Raw genomic sequence first — 22,094 nt, 5'->3', positions numbered from 1 at the left:
TACACCTTATCATCAAGCAAGTTTTCTCTGCTCTACCTCTTCAGTCTGCCATCTGCCATCAACCAGCAGCACGTAGAGATACATCAAGGCCCTTTGGCTGAGAGTACTCTTTTCTATTATCACATTAGGGCTAACCCTGACTTTATTTTTGTTGGCAACTATAAATCATGATCATGTATTATCTATGCATATTGTTTGGTTAAATGTATTTAGACTTGTGTTTTTAGTTGGGTATCCTGACAGGCTGTGTTTACATTTGAAGAGCTTTTGAGCTGGCTCATGTTTTCAATGACTCCCTCTATGTCTGTTCTAGACTCACACACTGTATATAGCCAGTAGATTTTGTGGGACTAATTTGATGTTCAGATCTCTAATGCTTTTGATTACATGTTTAAAATCAATAATGTCAATTTTAAATGTGCTTTTATTTTTATTTTTTATTTTTTTATAATTATTATCAGTTATTGTGGCAAAGAAAATGCTCTTTTAAACTACATCAACTACAGTCCCCCTCCCTCTTCCCTAATCCAAACTCTTCTCCTGCCAGCTTTTGAGTTGGTTACTGTAGCGCCGACTATGTACAAATCAGAGTCAAACACAAAAACAGACCTCTGCCCTTAAGTGCATTCTAGTTGTCAGTGTGTGCAGTTGTGGCCTTTATACCATGGATCTGACCTATGGAGGATGATGCATTAAACACTTAGACTCCTCTTCCTTTTATGAGGCCTGCCGCTCATTGCGAGTGGAGATACAGTAAGTGGCATCTAAGTTGGCTAATGCTCCACTACATTTGCAGTTATGTGAGATCTTGCTGACAGACAGACACAGAATCGTTTGCTTCCACCCCTGCAGGGATGGCAGAAGTAAGACTGATGATAATCTAACACTTTTCACATTATGAGCTGTTCTTACATCATGAGTGGCATCAGTAATTCTCATAATGTAATAAGTTGTTACATTATTACATTGTGCGCTAAGCCCTTATAGTGTCATGCTTCCATGATTTTATTACATTATGAGCCAATTATTATATCATGAACTTTTATTACATTTGAATTATTACGTTATAAGCCATTATTACATTATTAGTTGCTACACTTTAGTTGCCACTTATTTTGCATTTCTAATGAAAAGAGGCATGATGAGGTTATTATTATTATTTTTTTTAAAGTATCAAGGGTAGTCCTTTTTGAGTTGTTGTTTTAAAAACTTTTTAAGCTCAAAATTGTACAACAGCCTACAACAAAGCAAAGATCTGAGAAAAGACCAAATAATAAACAGACCTTTGCCTTCTCTTCTTCTGTCACCTATTAAACATCTCACAACCCTTCAGATTTAACTTCTGACCTACAGGAGGAGTGAGGCATTTACATTTACATTTACATTTACATTTACATTGAGGGCATTAGCCGAGGACAGGAGTGTGGCTATCACTGGACTTAACTGTGCTAACTGCATCAAATGTCCTAAGTGCGTGTAATAATCCATCAGTGACTGGGCACATTTTCCTGCAGGGCACATCCATTATCCTGTGGGGGGCAGTAATGAGCACAGGGGCGTCTAAACTCATACTGGGAAAGAGAAGAAGAAGAAGAAGGCTCTCTGCAGTAAGGGGCTAGGCTTCTCTCTATTCCAGCCGACGTATTCCCGTTCAGTACTCTGACAGACAGGTATATAGACAACTACAGCTACAGTTATATGCATAGTCATATGCACGAAGTTTACGTTGCAGGCTGTCTCAAATTATTGGCTTCGTCGTCCTGGTTTGTTTACGCGACTTACTAACTTTATCAGGAAGCTACCAAGGACATGGGGCGGAAAGTGACTCTTGCTACCTGCTCGTTGAATCAGTGGGCTCTGGACTTTGAGGGCAACCTGGAGAGAATACTGAAGAGTAAGTCGCACCGTTGGACAGTTTTGTCAGTTGTGTCATATATCGCTTTTAAGACTAAGTGCTGCGAAGTGTAACAGTGACAGAAATGTGTTGGTTTGAAAAGGCTATTTATCTGTCAAAATGAAATTTAAAGTATGTGTTACAACATTCCTGCTCGACTCCCGCACCGTGGTCGAGAAGCACAGGGGAGATGAGTTCCTCCAGCTCCGAGGTTTGTGTTTATCAGGTTCTGACCTTCAAGTATGTGTAAAATCCAGCATGCTGTTTTGAGAAAATTACCACCCATTACTTTTGTGATTTTTTTTTTTAATTTTTTTTTGTTTGTTTCTTCGAAGTCAACTTTTCATGTTTTTCTACTCAAATCTAGGGATTAAATGGGAAGATATTTCTGCACTTTGCTGCTTTGATTTTGATGTATCTCACAAATATCCAGACTTTGTGGAGCACTAGCAAAACCCGCAACAGTTTTTGCCATGAAACAGTAACGCTGCCTGTTTTCTGTCTGTGTGTTTCTCTGCAGGTATTGAGATTGCTAAAGCTCATGGAGCCAAATACAGACTGGGTCCAGAGCTGGAGATATGGTATGATGAGAGAAGCACTCATTAGTTTGCAATACAATTGCTTAGGCATCACACTGATATATGTGCATCCCATATTGAAGTGTATTGAATTATAGTATGATTATCTTGGCCAAAATTTGTGTTGGTCCAAATAGTCTTCTTTAGAATTACTGGACTAACATCACTGGAATACTATCGGTGCTCTGTAGTGGGGAGGTTTCTGAACTCTGCTAACATCTCTCCTCTAATTCACTACATTCTTCCAGCGGGTATGGCTGTGCAGACCACTTCTATGAGTCGGACACATTGCTCCACAGCTTTCAAGTTCTGAGGAAACTTCTGGAATCTCCCGTCACCCAAGACATCATCTGTGACGTCGGCATGTGGGTATTGCCTCAGTCAGACTTCTCCCAAAGCACTATATTCAGTTTATCAGTCCTATCTAAACAGTGAATCGGACAGAATTTTATGCAGATCACCCCCACCAACACCAAGTGGCAACATTTAAAAGTTTTCATATCGAAGCCTTTCAGTAAACCCGTAACGGTGAGAGGTAACAGTCATTGCTCTGCAAACTTTTGGGACTGCATATTTTCAGTTTGTCAGTTACTGTTAATAGATGACACAATGGACACTAGCATTTGCAGTCTACATTTCTGAACTGAAACTGATAAACGGTCCTGTTTGGTGTCACATTTGAGTGTTTTGGATTCTGTTCCCCCTTCAGGCCCGTCATGCATCATAATGTGCGCTACAACTGCCGGATACTCTTCCTTAACAGGTATGTCAACACATCAGTCTTATCTCATAAATGCGATGTTGTCTTCTGCCCACTGTAATTTGACTGGACAAAATGTTCAGTTGAAGCATAGAGTGCAAATGTATATGTGAACTGCCTACATACATTACCGGTCAGAAATTTTAGAGTGCCCCAATTTTTTTTCAATTTTTTAAAATTGAAATTCAAGCAGTTGAAGTCCAATGAATCGCTTGAAATGGTGCAAAAGTACATGCAAAAATGCCAGAGGTTAAACAAAAAGGTAAAGTTACCCAAAACTGAAAAAATAATGTACATTTCAGAATTATACACAAAGGCCTTTTTAAGGGAACAAGAAATGGGTTAAAAACTTAAAGCTGTTCTGCAGCAATGGAGGCCTTGAAAGTTGGTGCTACCAATTCCTACAGGTGTCCCAACTTGTCTTTACTTACAACCCCCTCTGTTTGCATAAAAATAGTATTGGAACACACTGTGGTACTATACCCTCGTGAGCGTTGTTTGAACAGTATTGTACTGTGCAAAGTATTGTGTTGCTATAAAAATGTTGAGAACAAGAACAAGCAGCTGCTTCACCCGCTGGTCCCAGACCTCTCTTATACTGCACAGAGAGAACTGAGGGTTCTGTCATCTGAAGTTTCCACTCTGATTGTAGAGGTGTTAGTAAACAGAGCCTTGATGGTTGTGTCTGAAACAGTTTGAACTTTGATCTTTGAAACTTGTGAATAGGATCGTGGAAAGGTGACAGTACACCTTCAAGAGAAAGTTTTAGTTCCGTCTGAGATCAATCAGCTGTGTGTGTGTGTGTGTGTGTGTGTGTGTCTTTGTCTGTGTCTATGTGTCTGCATGTGTTTTTTGTTGTCTGTAACTATCTATGGACATTCCATGGAAATATGAATAAAGGCAATATTTCCTTTTTCTAATGTTGGGGTCACTTTAGGTCATGACACTTAAACAACATTGAAGGTGTTTTCTCTGCTGCTAAACACAGTTTTGTGTCATGTTTGACCTGAAGACAAGAGGAGGGTTAACAATGGAAGAGAGACAGCCCATCATAACACTTAAAATGTAGGTTATTCCTACAGAGAAATTGTGAAGAAAGTCAAGGTGTCAGTGAGTGCAGTTACATAGTTCAGGAGGAAGCCTGATGGTCTGGGGAGTTAGAGGCACCCTGAACTAAAACGGCTAGCACAGCATTCTGCAGCACCATGCAGTACCCTCTGATGTGCACCTAGTTGTTCAGGGGTTCATCCTACAGCAAGATAATGACCCCAATCATAAGTCCAAGCTATGCCAGAACTAGATGTAAGCTTGAAAACATGTAGTGGCTAGCACAATCTCTATTGAGCTGGTCTGGGTTGAACTGTATAGACGAGTGAAGCAAAGTACAAGTGCTGAACATCAATGACAACTTCTGTAACACAGTAGGGAACTTTCTGAAGAATGTTTAATTTCCATTTTAGAAAGAAGGCCGCAAGTGTGTTCAGTTGTTAAATCTGTCAAAAGTTTATATACATTTTGGTTTTTTACATTGATTCCATGAATTTATTTTTTAACTTGAATTGTTTATTTGTTTCAGAGTACATGAGACATTAAACTGTGTTCTAAAACTTTTGACCTGTGCTGTTTATTTATTTTATTACTCTGCATTTTTGTTCCATCCTGTAGAAAGATACTGCTGATCAGACCTAAAATGCAGATGGCCAACGATGGGAACCACCGAGAGATGCGCTGGTTCTCACCATGGAACCAGTTAAGGTTGGTCATTTCTCAGAAGTCTGCTGCAGAATATGTGGCCCATTGTATCACTCTGTCTGTCTTCATCAGAACACTCACAGTTGTATTGGTGTTTGTTGTGTAATCATCATGCAGTGCAGTTTCAAATATTTAAAATTATATCATAGGTATTTTTTTCAACAACAGCTATTAAACTGGGATATCTTAATCAGGAAGTGTGTTTGCAGTAGCTTATTTAAGGAATTTAAGGAGATGCCCGTGTCTCTCAAAAGGCTGGAACATGCTACTCTAAAGGATGTAAGCAAAAAGCACATGTTGACACGTCTGTCTTCATCCTGCCCCCCCTAACAGAAAAATGTGTCAAACAGTCAGCTTGGCTGATGTGCAGGTAGACAATTTACGTTGTTGACCTTTTAGAGTTGCAAGTGTCTGGTTCTTTGGTTCCCCTGTGACCTACATCCAACTAAAACACATTTCACATAAGTCAGCAGGTCAGTGTATGATCTTCACAGACGTATAATTCCAGTAATTATTGATTGATGGATTGAATTTTTAATGATCTGTCCTCATTTTTGGGTGTAGGGGTCCTTGTGTTTGCAGGCATGGCTGCAGCTCATAGGCCATTGTATCAGACCGCAAGAAAAAGCAGACATTACTGCTGTGTGAGTTTGACAGGCAGAGCACGGCTGGTCTTGTGAGATCTCTGGTGTGTAACACCTTGTATTGACTGAAAACTTGGAAATAGACAGTGGTCCCTATTCAACAATCTCTGACACTTGGTCTAAAGCTCATGGCACGGGTGCATTTAGGGCGTGTGCTTCCTACCTGCTATAAGCGTTTGTGATTTGTAGTTGTGTTTTCCTTTTTGCTGTTGGGATTTGCACTTCAGGGCCACTATAATTTGAACATATTAGCACATTTCCAAATTGCTGGAAGTGTCTCAATAAGACCAAACTCTGATGTAATTTTCCTTAACTCCAGTGCGATATTGTTTAACTTTTGTAAATGACGTGACTAGCAGGGAATGTACTTATCTTTTTGCTTGTTTCTTCAAGGCAAGTCGAGGAGTATTTCCTGCCCAGAATGATCCAGGAGGTAACAGGGCAGGTAAAAACAAATAAACCATCAAACAAACAAAAAAAACCCCACTGTCATCTGTATGTAGCTGAGACTAACACGTAGACCCAAGGAACACAACACAAGGAACCACGAGAGAAGGAAAGGACATTACATCATCATGCCAACGTTGTTGGCGCCAGTTCTAATGACTTCTATAGGAGATTCATGGACATGCAGTCAAAACCCAACATATCTCTGCCCGTAGTCCTAAGTGAAGTAATGCCTCTTCAAGATGAAAGAGCACAGTTAAGACAATATGTTGATGACAGATTTGTGGTCTCCTGAGATACAGGGGAAAACGTTTATAAATCTCCTCTGATGGTGAATGGTTCTCTCAACTAACTATAAAAAAGCTATAAAACAACACATGCGTATATTATAGCTGTCAGACAGCAGTAAGAAAAACTTGAACTTGAAGAACTCTGTTAATCTTAATTGTAGGAGCCATATGTTTGCATTAGATTTGTTTTTTGTTTATTTTCACTTATTTTGGTGTGTTGACATGATGTGGGATGGACCCCTTTATTAACATATAATGTTATCTGTCACCTGGATTCTGGTGTTAGAGAGAGGGGTGACCTGGGAGTGCACATTTTTCATTTACCGCATGTTTTGCTCACTGTTCACTTGGTCAGAAATGATCACTGTACAGCACGTAATAGATATGCTGAGACTGTGAGGAGTAACCTCTCAGCGGCTCTACAAAGAAAGAAGCTGCTGCAGTAATTATTTATGAAACAATCTTTGCCATGATCAAATGACCACATAACTGGTGGGGTCACTGTCTCAAAAACTGTAGATAACATTACTTTGTTAACAGCCTCAAGAGTTAGTTTAGTTTTGTAATTATTACAGTTTATGGTTAATCCAAATTTTCCAGTCTATCATAAATCCAGCATAATATTGATTCAGCTTGTATGGACATAAATTATTCTGTTAACATACAAATGAAACCAAATGCACCTTACAAACACATGAAGCATTAGCTATATAATGCACACAAATACAGATGCCTCCATCACCAAGCCTAATACTATGAAACTGAGAGGGGAGAGAGGAAGCAGTGGTCTGCTCATCACCATTACTCTTACTTCACTGAAGTTCCATCAAGATTACTTATTGGAGACCAACGGCAAATTAATGAACAAAATGTGATCTTTCATATTGTAAAAAGGTATTTCTTCATGAAAGGTCATACAAAGTAGATGAGTTGTGCTCCGTCTTTCTGCTATAGGTTCTTTGATGGAAACTTGAACAAGCAGGAGGTCTGTGTTTCTTATTCTCCTGTTCATCTATGTTCATCAGGACACAGTCCCATTTGGTGACTGCGTATTATCCACAAAGGACACTTGCATTGGAACAGAGATGTGCGCAGAGCTATGGAGATCCAGAAGGTAGAGCAACAAAGGATTGTTTAAAGATTGTCTGAAACAAGCTGAACTCCTGACGATTACATTTTTTTTCTTTCCTCAGCCCCCACATTCAGATGGGTCTTGATGGGGTTGAAATCTTTACAAATTCGTCAGCTAGCCACCACGAGCTCCGCAAGGCTGACCAAAGAGTCAACCTGGTCAAGTCAGCCACCACCAAGGTATACTTGAACCAGGAGTCCTCAGACTTTTGCTAGTCTATTAGATTACATTAGATTTTTATCCTGCATGAGTATGACATATGGTTTGTTCCAGAGTGGAGGTATCTACTTGTATGCCAATCAGAGGGGTTGTGATGGAGACCGTGTCTACTATGATGGTTGTGCCATGGTTGCCATCAACGGTGACATTGTGGCACAGGGAAAACAGTTCTCCCTTAATGATGTGGTGGGTATAAAACGATCCAAGACATATCTGCAAATAAAACTCTGTTTATATGGACACAAATGTTGTGTTGATCAGTTGTGCAACGTAGTGTGAAAACATGACTGTGTGTGTGTGTGTTTTTCTGTGTTCTGTAGGAGGTCATTACAGCCACACTAGACCTTGAGGATGTGCGTAGCTACAGAGGAGAATATTGCCAGCCAAACATGGTGAGAAAGCACCGGCTTATAGCCTTTGTTTCATACAAAGTGGTCTAATCATGGTCTATTGCTTGTTGTATTGCCTCCCGTTTCCTTTAAATCTCACTAATTACCAGCTTGTGTAATGTCAAACTACTGATTTGGCTTATGACTATATACTTGAAAAACTAATGACATTCCCACATAACTCAGATTATGCTATGTTATGCACTCCCCATTCGGATGGAAAGTCAGGTAAGGTTTTGTAGTGCACAAACATTTATGGAGCCTTACTTTTATAATCACCAAAACTGATTGTCCAAGTTATTGTATGTGTATCATAATTATCTTATTATTCATCATTCCATCATTGTTATCAAAAGATATACACAAATGCAACTCTAAGTCAAACTTTTAACACATGCAGACTTTATGCTTTTGTTGTTTCTCTCTGAATGTGTAATCCTACTTTAAGTACATATTAAATTTCATTTAATTCTTACTATTTTGAGTTTGTTCAGTAAGACACATGGTTGCGTTACAAGGTACACAAATTACTTTTACACAAATGTCAAATAGAGTCACATACATCTCCTCCATTGGACACATACATCTCAACCTGTCACCCTAGTGTAAAGAGTTTACTGCAGTTATCATTTCATGATCACTGTTTGATAATCTCACTCTCATATTTCTCTGTTGTAGGAGAGTGAACCTAAAACTTGCCACAGGGTCAAAGTTGACTTCTCTTTATCCAGTGGTGATGATATTTACCTCCCTACCCACCAACCAGTTACATGGAACTATCACACTCCAGAGGAAGAGATCAGGTACAAAACACATTTCGTTTGGTAAAACATCTAAATCATTTTTAGCTTTTGAAATGAACCAGTTAGAGAACCCCTCTATGCCACTGACCAGCCGTTGGCACCTGTGTTTTTCAGTCTAGGGCCAGCCTGCTGGCTATGGGACTACCTGAGGAGAAGTGGACAGGTGAGGAAGAACATACACGCTAAAAAAGATGCAGCTTTACCATGTGTAATTGTGTGTGTCTCATTAAGATTATTAGACCTTAAAAGAACTGAAATTAAGAAGAAATTAGATTTAGACATTGTGAACTCATTTTGGTGTTTTCTGATGGATCTGATTTGTGTCCCAGGCTGGTTTTCTGTTACCCCTGAGTGGAGGTGTTGACAGCTCCTCAACCGCCTGTATTGTCCACTCTATGTGTGTGCTGCTCTGCCAGGCAATAGAGGATGGCAGTGAGTATCATTCACTTTGCCTTAATGTGGGGCTAGAACAGTGACATTTCACTTTGGCATTGGAAAAAAAAGACAGAAGCAGTTTCTGTTTGAAAAAGTTATATTGAAACTGGAAAAACAGTTTCCTTGAAAACACAGACTTTCAATTTTGATATTTTTTGGAAAAAAAAATGTTTTTCAGTTACATTCCTCATTTTCATGCCCATGACCCACATTATGTAAGCAGCTAATGAACTTGCGGCAGGTCCTATAATGAACAAAAAGCTGATCTAAAGTCAGTAGCAGTCTGTTTCCTACTATTTAAAGGGTGCATTCAGATATGTGCATACAAATGCCGGTTCAACAGCGCAAAAGTGAAAGCTGTTATCGAGGAGGTAGAGGACACATCAGCAGAGACTGGAGAGGGACCTCAGCACCAACAACACTAAAGATATGTCGCAGGAGATCTAAAATGTCACAGGCTACATACGCAGGTGCACCCTGGTCATGTGTTAGGCCACACAGCCAGATATGCTGAACACATGTTAAGCTTTTTTTGATCTCCTTGGCAGAGATTTAGCTGTGAAGTCTACTCCACTTCCAGAGAACAGGCCACTGTCAGTAAACACAGCTGATGTGAGAAAAATCCAGCTGAGAGTGAATGTAAGGTTGCTGGTGTAGATAATGTACCTGAGCGAGTACTAAAAACATGTGCCGAGCAGCGAGCTGATTTCATTACTGGTAATTCAGGTAAGGAGGAGAAACAGATAGTATCCGGACTGGAAACATCACAAACCAGCATGGTTCATCATGGCCCAGGACAGGAAGGCTCTACAATGGGTGATTAAAACCACCAGAACATCACTGGTACCATATACAGAGTATCAGTGACATCAGTGAAGTGAGATGTCTTCACAGAGCCCAAAGATACTATAAGACAACACCCAGCCACAGTCTGTTCACCATCTGACAAAAGATACAGAAGTATCTGGTGCCACACCAGCAGAAAACAGAGTAGCTTCAGTCCCCAGGCTGTGAGACTGCTCAAGTAATCATCATCACTCCATTTTATAAAGTAGATGTACCACAAAGGACTCAAATGTAGTTTTTAAAAATCCTTGTAGCCCTACATCACCAGTTTGTCATGAAGAGAAGCTGTTTTGAGGAGATGGTAAAAGAGATTGTGATGTGCGTAAATGGATGGTAAAATAGAAATGCATCAGTTCACCTGCTCAAAATGTCCATATGACCGATGAAACTACTAAAAAAACTAAGTCACTGAAAAAGACGGCTAAAGAAACAATTCAAGAACCTTTTGTCGCTGAAAAACACATCACCATACACATATTTTTCACTTTTTTATAGCCAATACAACTTTTCCATTTTAAATTCAGATTTTGTTTTCAGTGCCAATGTTTAATGTCACTGTCACTAACCCTAGCCCCATGACCCAAATACTTAGAGAGTAAAAAACCAAATTATTTCCTGTTTTTAGTGACATTTGCTAGAAACCACAGTGACCTGCTTATTCAGGGCCAACGTCCTACTTAAGAATCCAGCCTTGGGTCATGGTTAAATGCTATCTTTCTCAGTTTCCTTGCTTTCCAGTCTCTCTTAACTCAAAGAAAACAAAAGTTCCAAAAAGTATCCTCTCCCCCCCACCCCCCTCTTGCCTTCTGTCTGTCTTTGTCATCTCTCCTTATCCCTTAGACAGTCAGGTACTCGTTGATGTCCGTCGAGTGGTAGGGGATGACTCCTACTGTCCTCGGGACCCAAGGGAGTTATGTGGTCACATCTTCACCACCTGCTACATGGCAAGTGAAAACTCCTCAGAGGACACACGCAGCAGGGCCAAAGGCTTGGCCAGTCAGATCGGCAGGTAGGCAGGATTCAAGTTGAAGGGCTTTTGTTTAAGGAGATGGTAAGAATGAAATGTCAGGAGTGAGGTCCATTTTATTTGTCCTTCTGTAGTTCTGCGGTCTAACAATAATAATAACATTGCCACAATGTCGTCATCCAGTATTCAAAATCCAGTATTAGCCAGCTCTACAGTGCAGCTTTATCTCTACAGTTATATGTAGAGAATAACATAACAAACAGTTCATTGGAATAAAAGAATGTTGTTCTGGTTGTTCAGAGTTGTGTGTTTAAAGTCATTTTATTTTGAGTTTGCCACGAATAACAGTATTTTCATCCTGTCATATGTCCTGTCAATATTCCATCCTTATTTTTTTGCTTGCAGCACGCACATGAATATTAACATTGACATGGCAGTGAAAGGCATTCTGGGCGTCTTCTCAGTGGTTACTGGGAGGTTGCCTCAGTTTCGTGCAAATGGAGGAAGCCACAGAGAAAACCTGGCTCTGCAGAACGTGCAGGTTTGGCACTGTCTCGCACTGTCTGTGGTTTTAATGTTTTTTTTTTTTTTATCATCATAGCAGTTGTTGTCTTTATTCTTTATATGTCATTTTCATCATCATCATTTTTTACTCTTGGTCATCTTGTCATCACACTTTGTCACTTTCACACAGCCTGTTTAAGGCAGGACAGTTGCAAGTAGATTTACACATTTGCCATATTCCTTCCATTTCTTAATGATGGGTTCAATTGGACTACAGGGGATGTTCAGTGACTTAGAAATGAATTTGTATCCATCCCCTGACTTATTCTTTTTAATAACCTTTTCACAGAGTTGCTTGGAGTGTTCTTTCTCTTTATGGTGGAATTGTAGCCAGGAATACTGATTAACCATTTACTGGCCCTTCAGACACAGGTGTCTTTATACTACAATCACTCGAGACACATTCACTGCACTCAGTTGATCTCAATTTCCGTAATTGTGAGACTGCTAGCACCAACTGGACAGACCTCTGTTGCATTAGAAATCATTTTAAAGGGAGTGACTACCAATGCAAACACTTTTTTTTTTTTTTCCATTATATATTTTGAATTTATTAGCATTACTTTGACCATGATTCCATTTATAAAAGCAACGCTTTGAAGGGGGTGAATACTTGATATAGTCACTGTATCAGGGATGGTTTATGAGTTTTATTACCATGTTATGCCATTGAAATTGTATAGAAAAGTGCTGCCAGACATGTATACGAAATGTCACACTTAAATGCCATGGTGGTTTTGTTACACATCACACCTGTTTTGCCCCCAGAATACGTATGCTGTCTGAAACCACACAGAAAGTGTTTGTTGCAGCAGTACTGTGCAACCTCAGTCTTCACAAGGCTGAGTGAGTAACACATCTCTGACCTTTTTCTAGTTTTTATCAGTGCTACAGACCACAAGTGTCACAGAAATAGTGGTAAACCATTTAACTAATTGTACAATAAAATAGGCATAAATGAATTTAGTTTACAAATGTATTTATTGATCTATTAGATTAAATTTGATGTAATTCATTACTTGATATTTTAAAGGGCAATAAAAAATGTTAAATAGAATTTACAAGTCAAATATTAATCATCAATAATTACTTCAAATTAAAAAGGGATTCACAAAAACAACATTTAACAGTCCTTTAGAAATTAAGATTAGTCCACAAATAAATAATTTAAAAATAACTATTCTCTCTCTCTTGTCTGTGTGTGTGTCTGTGTGTGTGTGTGTGTGTGTGTTTGCTTGTGTGTTTGCTTGTTTGTGTGTGTGTGTGTGTGTTTGCTTGTGTGTGTTGGCTTCGTTCCCAGGCTCGGGTCAGGATGGTCCTAGCCTACCTGTTTGCCCAGCTGAGTCTCTGGGCCCGAGGGAAGCCAGGTGGATTACTGGTGCTTGGCTCAGCCAATGTAGATGAGAGGTATTACTAATATATTTCATTTTCCTGTCTTTTGGAAAATATTTGCGCTTTTAGGCACAGTACAAAACAAACAAACAAACAAAAAAGACGTAATATGTATGATATATAAATATTATTACAGTACTCATTACAGAACTTGTTATCAAAGTATATCTTACAGGTCATGTTGTCAAGTACCTGTTACAAACCATCATCATTTGGTTTGTTATAAGATCATTTGATTGCTAACCAACAGCTGATCACACTATCAATCAATCAGCCTGAGCAACATTCAGGACAAGTCCACCGACAACAGCAAAAACCAAAACCAATTTATTGTGTGACAGTTAATAAACAACAGCTCTGCATGTAAAGGTGAAGCCTCCTTATTCATCTTGGCTCATTATGTGACTGTGTAACATGAATAATTGTCTTTTTTGTTCAGGTGGAGGATAAAAAGATTGTGTCACTGTTAACTTGCAAAGTCCTATCTCATCTTTGTGATTTGCTGTCCATTTTGTCAAAAGTATTTTTAAGACTCACTGTGTACCCTACTATTGCAGCCCCTTGTGTCTTTTAACATAGTGCTGCTTTTGTTTTGTTTTTTGGATATTAATATGTGGTTGTTCACCAAAAACCAAACCATTTTGTCACTGCATTTACCATCATACCAACATCATTAATGTAGCCTAGGCAGTGTGACCACATAAAGATAAATGGTCTTTTCTTCAGACATCTTTTTGGTTAACATCTTTATTGAAAATAGTTGTATTGTAGCCTAATTTTTCTCAGTTTAAGCAACTTTTCCTGCTCAGTCTGACAGGATATTTCACAAAGTATGACTGCTCCAGTGCTGACATCAACCCAATAGGAGGCATCAGCAAGACAGACCTGAAGAGCTTCCTGCTTTACTGTGTTGAGCAGTTCCAGCTCACCACTCTTAAAGGGTAAGTTCAGCTGACAAAGTTTGGAGAAATGTAACTTTCAAATAATGTACATGTGAGTATTGACAACACAGAAATTCAAAGGCAGAAGGATTAAAAGGCTGAGGCAGAAATCATTTGCACGGTTTCAACCAAAATTTGAACTTTCAGAAGCAGAAGAAAGAGAAGGTAATTTAGTACAGGGATTTATTGAAAAATATGACAAAAACACCAGAACCACCAGTGTAAGAGAGACTTCAGTGATCAAGAACATGATGTTTCAGTAGATTTTACTTTCACATAATTCACAATGATATCTGGTAAGCATGCCACTGTGATACAATGCCTTTGGACTGAGACTTACTTGTGATGCCAATGCACCAACACTAATGTCATTACACAAAGCCCTGCTGTCCTAACCGACAATATACTACATTTTGTGTGTGTGTGTGTGTGTGTGTGTATGTGTATGTATGTATGTATGTATGTATGTATGTATGTATGTATGTATGTATGTATAATATAATATAATATAATATACACATTTCTCTGCAGCATCGTGGCCGCTCCACCCACAGCTGAACTAGAGCCGCTGACTGATGGACAGGTGTCGCAAACAGATGAGGTAAGCGATGATTTGGATTGTGATTATAAAATTGCAAAAATATGTTTTTTTTCTCAACCAAGTGTCCAAAAACCAAATACTCTTCATTGATTGTCGTTATCATGAAGAATAATGAAGAAAAGCGGCAAACCTGTAAGAAGCTGGAACAACAAATGTTTGACATATTTAATTCATTTTCATCACAGTTTGCAGTCATTATCAATAGATCAACTAATACATTCATTTTTACCGTGTTTGTTTAGTTTTGTTAAAATACTTAAGTGGCTCTATATGCCTAAAACTATCTTTCCCCATTTCTTCCATCTTTTGCCAACCACCACCACACCTCTCTCCTCAGGCAGACATGGGGATGACCTATTCTGAGTTATCTGTGATTGGACGACTGAGGAAGATCTCTAAGTGTGGCCCCTACAGTATGTTCTGTAAACTCATTCACATGTGGAAGGATGCGCTCTCACCCATGGAGGTCAGTAAACAGTGTGGGACATTTTTCTTACATGTCAACGTTACAGTAGGGGGCACTATAGAGTTCCCCTGGCCATATCCACATCTAATGAAAGAAGAATCCTTACAGATTCAATAGGTTCTCGCACTGGTCAGTGCTCGGGCCCTAATTAATTGATTCAGGAGGTAGATCGTCCGGTGGTTCGGTTCCTGGCCCCATGTCAAGATGCCAAACCCCAAATTTCTCCCAGTTGCTCTGTCATCAGTGTGTTAGTGCTTATGAATATTTATTGCTCCTGATAAGCAGGTGGTGCCTTGCATGGTCTCTGTCACCAGTGTATGAATGTTTGTGTGTGATGGGTGAATGCTGTTTCATGTTGTAAAGACCATTGAGTTGTCACTAAGAGCGGACACATAAACACAGTCCATTTACTATTCAGTCCCAAGAGGACAACTTAACCATCAGTTATTAACAACAGTCACAATTACCCTATGAATAGCAAGTAAAGGTTGAAACATTTCCAACAGAAGATGGCAGCATTCACTCACAGCATTAAATAGACCAGCATGTATGTTGAAACGTGTGTATTTGAAAGATTATAAAGTAAAACACACAATTGTTTTCAAAAAATGTACTTAACTAATGAACCAAGTCTTACATCAATAACAACTTGTGTAAAAATGCTAAGTTCGTCTAAAGCCATTGCTCATCAGACATTGAGCATTTGAATGTAAACTGCAGACCATATTATCGGCCCTCTACCTTAGTTTCCATCACCACTGTGTACATGCCCCCCCAGCACTGACGCTAAAGAGGCCATGACATTTCTCTACCGGACTATCAGTGAGTTGCAATCTACTCACACTGAGGGCTTTTTCATTGTCACTGGGGATTTCAACCAGGCCAACAATAAGTATGTTCTCCCACATTTATACCAGCATGTGGATTGTGCAAATAGAGGAGTAAATGCATTAGATGTGGCTTACGCCACCATGAAAGATGCATTCAGAGCAGCCCACCGCCCCCATCTTGGCTCTTCAAACCCTCTATCTGTTATGCTAATTCCAGCATATAAGCCGCTGCTGGTCAGAGGAAAACCTACTGTGAGGCAGGTGTGGGTGTGGTCTGAGGGGGCTATGGAGGCACTACAGGACTGTTTGAGTGCACTGACTGGGATATGTTCAAAGCAGCTGCCACTTAAACAATCACATCAACATAGATGAGTATGCCATGTCTGTGTCAGCCTACATCAACAAATGCACGGAAGACATCAGTGCTAGCAAATCCATCACCACCCCCACCAACCAAAAATTCTGCATGACTGATGAAGTATGCAGGTACGGAACTCAGCCTTCATGTCTGGCAATGAAATGGCACTGAGGACAGCAAGAACCAACTTGAACTGTGATATCAGTCAAACAAAGTGTGCTCACAGTCGAAAAATCCAAGACTTTTTCCATGATCCCGCTAACACCAGGGACATGTGGCGAGGCATACGGACACCATCACCATCTATAGGACTGCTCCTCCTGCGTGTGACATGTCTCGAACGATAATTTGGATGATAATTGAATACTGATCTGATACAAGCTCATTTTAAAAGGAAAAAAAGGGAGATTTTTTTTCTTTTAACTGCTGTATATACTAGCCCTGTATGGATGTAATGTGATTGGTATAATTGTTGTATGGCCTTGTAAAACCTTGCAGAGAATGATTGCCATACAACATTCTTTTAGTATCTATTTTGACAGTCAAAGCAAAAAAAACCAAATAAATACATCTAGGAATAAAGACCAATTCCATTAAATACTGTAGAAGTGCAGCCACTAAATAGAACAGTTTAACACAGTGGTGCAGCAGCAACTTAGAACATTATTCTTGGCCATTTTGCCACTGAGACTTTTTTTCTTGAATTAGGTTTGTACGTGAAAAGTTTGTTTGAGAATGGATGAATGCATATTGTGAATTTAGCAACTGTTAGCAAGACTTAAATGTTACAATGCCTAAAAATAAGTTGTCATTTTTGTTCAGGTGGCCGAGAAGGTGAAACACTTCTTCCGCATGTACTCAGTGAACCGCCACAAAATGACCACGGTGACACCGTCCTACCACGCTGAGAGCTACAGCCCTGATGACAACCGCTTTGACCTCCGGCCTTTCCTCTATAACACAGGCTGGGTCTGGCAGTTCAGATGTATCAACAACCAGGTAGCAATCAATGCACAAGGCATGAGCCTTGTTTTTATGTCAGAATAGTGGGCTACATCAAAATAACAGCCTCATAAAATCCTTGTGACAGACAAAAGATCACCTGACACAATAGTTGTCATGTGCACTTCAGAGAATCAAAGAGCAAACAATACCAGCTGGACATTTGCGTCCAGTAATGAAAATGATCTACCCAAAAATCCAAATAGTATTTGGTACACCTAGAAACAAAGAAATATTGGCTTCAATTGTTGGCTGAATAAACATCTTTGTTTACACTTTCCATTTCCTTCCCAACAGGTGTCCCAGATGGAGGCAAACACCCTGAAGCCATAAGAACCAGAGGTCTTCAGTGTCCAGTGAAAAGTCATCAGAAGTTAAACAGATCAAATATTCTTCAGTGATACTTCACAACTTTCTGTAATGTAATGCCAAACACAGGACCAAGCAGGTCTGTCTTCTACCTTAACGTGTGACACTTGCCTGCCTACCTACTGTACCTTTCAGGTTTTTTTTTTTTTTTTTACAGGAAGCTTCTATCCCAAATAAGACTACGTCTGAGAGGCTGAGAGAGAGCACATTTAACATGTTGACATGATAACAATGAAAACGTTCATGCTCATCCAGTTTGTTTAGTTGACGACATGCTAATATTAACTTATTGGCACTGAATGTCATTAGTTTTGCAGGTTTTGGTCATAAATTAAAATATTGGGCAAATTCAAATGTATGACTTGATAATGGCATCAGAAGAATAATCAACAAAGTCTTTAGGGTTCATCCTCTGGGGACCATGACATGATAATCCATTGACTCGTCAATGAGACATGTCATTCTGTTCCAAAGTAGTGCACCAGTGTCATTCTTAGAGCCATGTCACTGGCTTAAAAAAACTCCAATTTTATGAGTAGAATTGTATCTTTATCAGTCAGCAATGTGAAAGAAATAGTGTGATGGTGGCTGTTGACTTTTTGTCCTTATTTTAGAGTTGCCCTTCTCAACAGCAGCTCATATGACTTCCCACTCAGTACTGGTTATAATGTTAGGTGCATGTTTTATTCCTGAAAGATTTTTCGCAAGTAGTAATTGTTCTCACTTATTTCAGATGTGACAGATTGGATAAAGACAGTGAAAGTGCTCTCAGTCCAGGGACAGGAACAATGAGGTTACTGGATATCACAGATTTGTGTCTGAAGTTGATGTTACTGGAGAGACACTCTGCATGGGAAGGCTTGAGAGACAGAAGATTTGCTGCAAATAAAGTCCAGAAGACATGACATTGTGTTTAATGTGTTGTTTCTACATGACGTAAATAATAATGATGATAATAATAATAATAATAATAATAATAATAATAATAATAATAATAATAATAATAATAATAATGCATTTTATTTGTATAGCACTTTTCATGAGACCCAGGTGGTTACAGCAGCTTTAAGCTGTTCACAAATTTTGTTCTGAGACATAAAAGACATAATTAAATGTCCCTTCTGAAATGCTTAGGTGTCTTAATAACTGCGGTTGCTAGCGAGTGGCTAAATGAGACTACAGAAGTTGTCAGGGACATTAAACATCATCATGCTGAACACTCGTATATTCCCTTTTCTGTCTCTACAGATAGACTTTTGACCATTCTACACTGTAAAACATTTTCCCCTGTTTAGTTATGTCTACTTACTTTTACTCGTTAACTCATTGAGCTCTGAAAAGTTTTGATTTTCAACTCATCTGCACAAGTTTTTCAAAATGGAACTTACAGATATATAAATAGATAGACAGACACAGACAGATAGATACTTTATTCTTTATTTATCCCCAGGGAAATTCAAGCATACAAAATACAAAACATACATTAGACATACATTAAACTGCAATTAAAAACCTTAACCTTAAGAATAGAATTAAGAGTAGAATAAAAGATAAAATATAAAGTATTTATATTGTTGTACAGTCTGTTAGCCAGGGGGACGAAAGAGTTTTTGAGTCTGTTGGTGGAGCTGGACTGGGACAGCAGTCTGCCACTGAACACACTCTGCCTGGTGAAGGAGTTGTGCACAAGGTGGTGGGTGTTGTCCAGTATGGACAGCAGTTTGTCCAGGGTCCTTCTCTCTGCCACTGTCACCAGAAAGTCCAGCTCTGTGTCCACTACTGAGCCAGCTCTCCTCACCAGTCTATCCAGTCGGCTGGGGTCTCTCTTCTTGCTGCTTCCTCCCCAGCAAACCACAGCATAAAAGAGGACGCTGGCCACCACAGACTGGTGGAACATCTGCAGCAGTTTTTTGCAGATGTTGAAGGACCCCAGCCTTCTCTAGTTATTTGATGTATTGACTTTTGCCAGTTCTGTGTGTGTTGATTGATCTTGAATTTCTGATCACCGTCCAGTAACAAGCCTCCCCTCTTCTTCATACCTGTGATGTTTCTCACACCAGCCCACACCTGCTTATTACCTTCTCGCTGTAGCTGTTGCTCAGGTTTGTGCCTGTAGGCCTCCTTCCCCTCTCTCACCTCCACTCTCAGGTGTCTTTGCAGATCTTTGACTTTTTCCCTGTCCTCTTCCCTGAAAGCCTTTTTCTTCATATTGAGTAAGGCTTTCAAGTTCCTGGTCACCCATGGTTTATTGTTAGGAAAGCACTGTATTTCTCTGGAGGGCAAGATGTCATCATTGCAGAGGTTGATGTAATGGGTGATGCACTCAGCCAACCCACCAATATCAACTAATCAGAGATAGGTAGGTAAGATGAAGGTGATCAACTTTAGCATAAAAATCCTGTATTTTGTTAGTTGAGCATTGATGTAGTCAGAATGTATGTGCTCTTTGTTGCAAATCCTATTTGTTTCAACCCCTTCTCTGCAACTCCATGCTTGTTTCATTTTCTGTCACGAATGCCCTTTTCCTCAGTCTTTTATCATACGTCTGTTTCAGCTAAGTGCTGAATTCAGTAGAATTGGGACGAAAGACCTGCTGGAATCATCTGTGGCTGCACTAGATGCCGTGGTGCCCAGGCTTTTGGTGCTGTACAAAGATGCCACATCAAAGAGGAGGTTGGGTATTGTAGTCACTTACTCTTGGCTTTTTTTTGTTTTATGTAGGACACAAACCAAAACAGAAAATCAGCTGCCCTGACTGGTCTTCCACGCTATCTTTCAGAGGAGTCCTACAAACATTATCATTACATTATGAGATGTAAGACACTTTATTTACACATTTCACACTACACTCCCTTGTTTTATGGTAATGGTCATTTGAATTGCTCTAATTAGACTCCCGTGATATGAGGTACTCTTTTGAGTTCCTTCAGAGGGTCATCATGAACATAAAACCAGACCAGTGCTCAGCTAGAATCCATGGGCTCAGAAATAAACTGCTTAGACTTCACCTTTACAGGTGAGCCTTGTGTGTTTATATAACCGTCCTGGTAAGGGCATGTTTAAGACACATCAATGTGCAACATAGTTCTTGTATCAAGATTTTAATGAGCCACTTATCATCATCTGACATTTGCCTCATTGTACAGTCCCATACCACCTCTGTCTGTCTCTCTCTCTCTCTCTCTCTTTCTACAGCTCCACCTTTAGTTTCTCTCATTTTTGTCTGTCCATGATCCCATTACTACCACATAATTACTGATGGGAGCCTAAATATGATATTGCTGAACAATACCAACATTGCAATATTGTGGGAATGTGGGAACCCAGGTGTGAATCACAGCTAATAGGTTCTGAAGGTACTAGGTAAAATGTACTAAAACCCAGTGTTTGAGCTCATTTGTGCTATTGTTAAATACATGTTCTATTTTTGAGATTTAAGAATTCAGTGTGATGTTTGAGAGAACATGCACACATGGCAAGTTGTATAAATGTAGTTCAGTTATTCTATCTTGAAATGCAACTTCATGATGTGATAAACAATTTTGAGACAACTTTAACATTTTAGTTAAATCAGCTTTATTGAATTTAATTTTTGAGTTGACACAAAGATAAATGTTGAGTTAACTCGCATTTTCAAGGCAGCAGGTGAACTTGCAACTAAACCAGTATGAAGGTTTTACATTGTAACTGTAGTGGCCATTTGTCAAATAATCTCTATCAAACGTTGAACCAAACTTTAAAATAACACTAAAAGAGCTTCCATGTCCATTCAACGCTCCTTTGGCTTTATCATTTATTTTCGAGCGAGCGAACAAAGAACAAAATGATCCTGCGAAACTCTCTTGTTCTGGTAAAAAAAAAAAAACATGGTCCCTCTTTTGCTGCCAAACCAGCCCTGAACCCATGGACTCCACCAGACCCCTGAAGGTGTGCTGTGGTATCTGGCACCAAGATGTTAGCAGCAGATCCTTTAAGTCCTGTAAGTTGCGAGGTGGGGCCTCCATAGATCTGACTTGTCTGTCCAGCACATCCCACAGATGCTCAGTTGGATTGAGATCTGGGGAATTTGGAGTCCAAGACAAGACATGAAACTCGTTGTTGTGCTCCTCAAACCATTCCTGAACCATTTGCATTGTGCCACAGTGCATTATCCTGCTGAAAGAGGCGACAGCCCTCAGGGAATATGTTTTCTATGATAGGGTGTATATGGTCTACAACAATGTGTAGGTGGTACGTGTCAGAGTAACATCCACAGAGTAACATACACACGCAACTCAGACATGCAAAAAAAATCCAGCAACACATTTTAACAGACCACCAAACAGATCATATTAAGTTCAGATCAAAGCTTTAAATACTAGAGTGAGATGAACTATTTTAAAATTAGTGAGGTCCATATTTTTTATTTATTTACT

General features: G+C 39.5%; 1 protein-coding gene across 2 annotated transcripts; it reads left to right on the top strand.

The window, feature by feature from the left end:
* The first annotated feature begins 1,560 nt into the window (after window positions 1–1,560).
* Window positions 1,561–18,584, top strand: nadsyn1 (NAD synthetase 1). 2 transcript variants are annotated; one of them, XM_037074498.1, is made up of 22 exons: window positions 1,561–1,670; window positions 1,795–1,894; window positions 2,415–2,475; window positions 2,721–2,837; window positions 3,182–3,235; window positions 4,898–4,987; window positions 6,022–6,073; window positions 7,391–7,479; window positions 7,559–7,676; window positions 7,771–7,902; window positions 8,037–8,108; window positions 8,784–8,908; window positions 9,023–9,071; window positions 9,238–9,340; window positions 11,030–11,198; window positions 11,562–11,697; window positions 13,021–13,127; window positions 13,922–14,053; window positions 14,585–14,654; window positions 14,992–15,120; window positions 17,131–17,307; window positions 17,608–18,584. In XM_037074498.1, the coding sequence occupies exons 2-22, from the start codon at window positions 1,810–1,812 to the stop codon at window positions 17,641–17,643; spliced, it is 2,103 nt and encodes a 700-aa protein (XP_036930393.1). In that variant the 5' UTR covers window positions 1,561–1,670; window positions 1,795–1,809; the 3' UTR covers window positions 17,644–18,584. The 2 variants fall into 2 exon arrangements, 1 of the variants encoding a protein (XP_036930393.1); XR_005070676.1 differs by having other exon boundaries at window positions 1,594–1,894; window positions 17,608–17,758; window positions 17,837–18,584.
* The last annotated feature ends 3,510 nt before the right edge of the window (window positions 18,585–22,094 follow it).

The sequence above is a fragment of the Acanthopagrus latus genome, chromosome 17 (assembly GCF_904848185.1).
Source record: "Acanthopagrus latus isolate v.2019 chromosome 17, fAcaLat1.1, whole genome shotgun sequence".
NCBI classification, from domain to species: Eukaryota; Metazoa; Chordata; class Actinopteri; order Spariformes; family Sparidae; genus Acanthopagrus; species Acanthopagrus latus.
The sequence above is the reverse complement of the archived record's forward strand: the minus strand, read 5'-3'. Positions and strand labels throughout refer to the sequence as shown.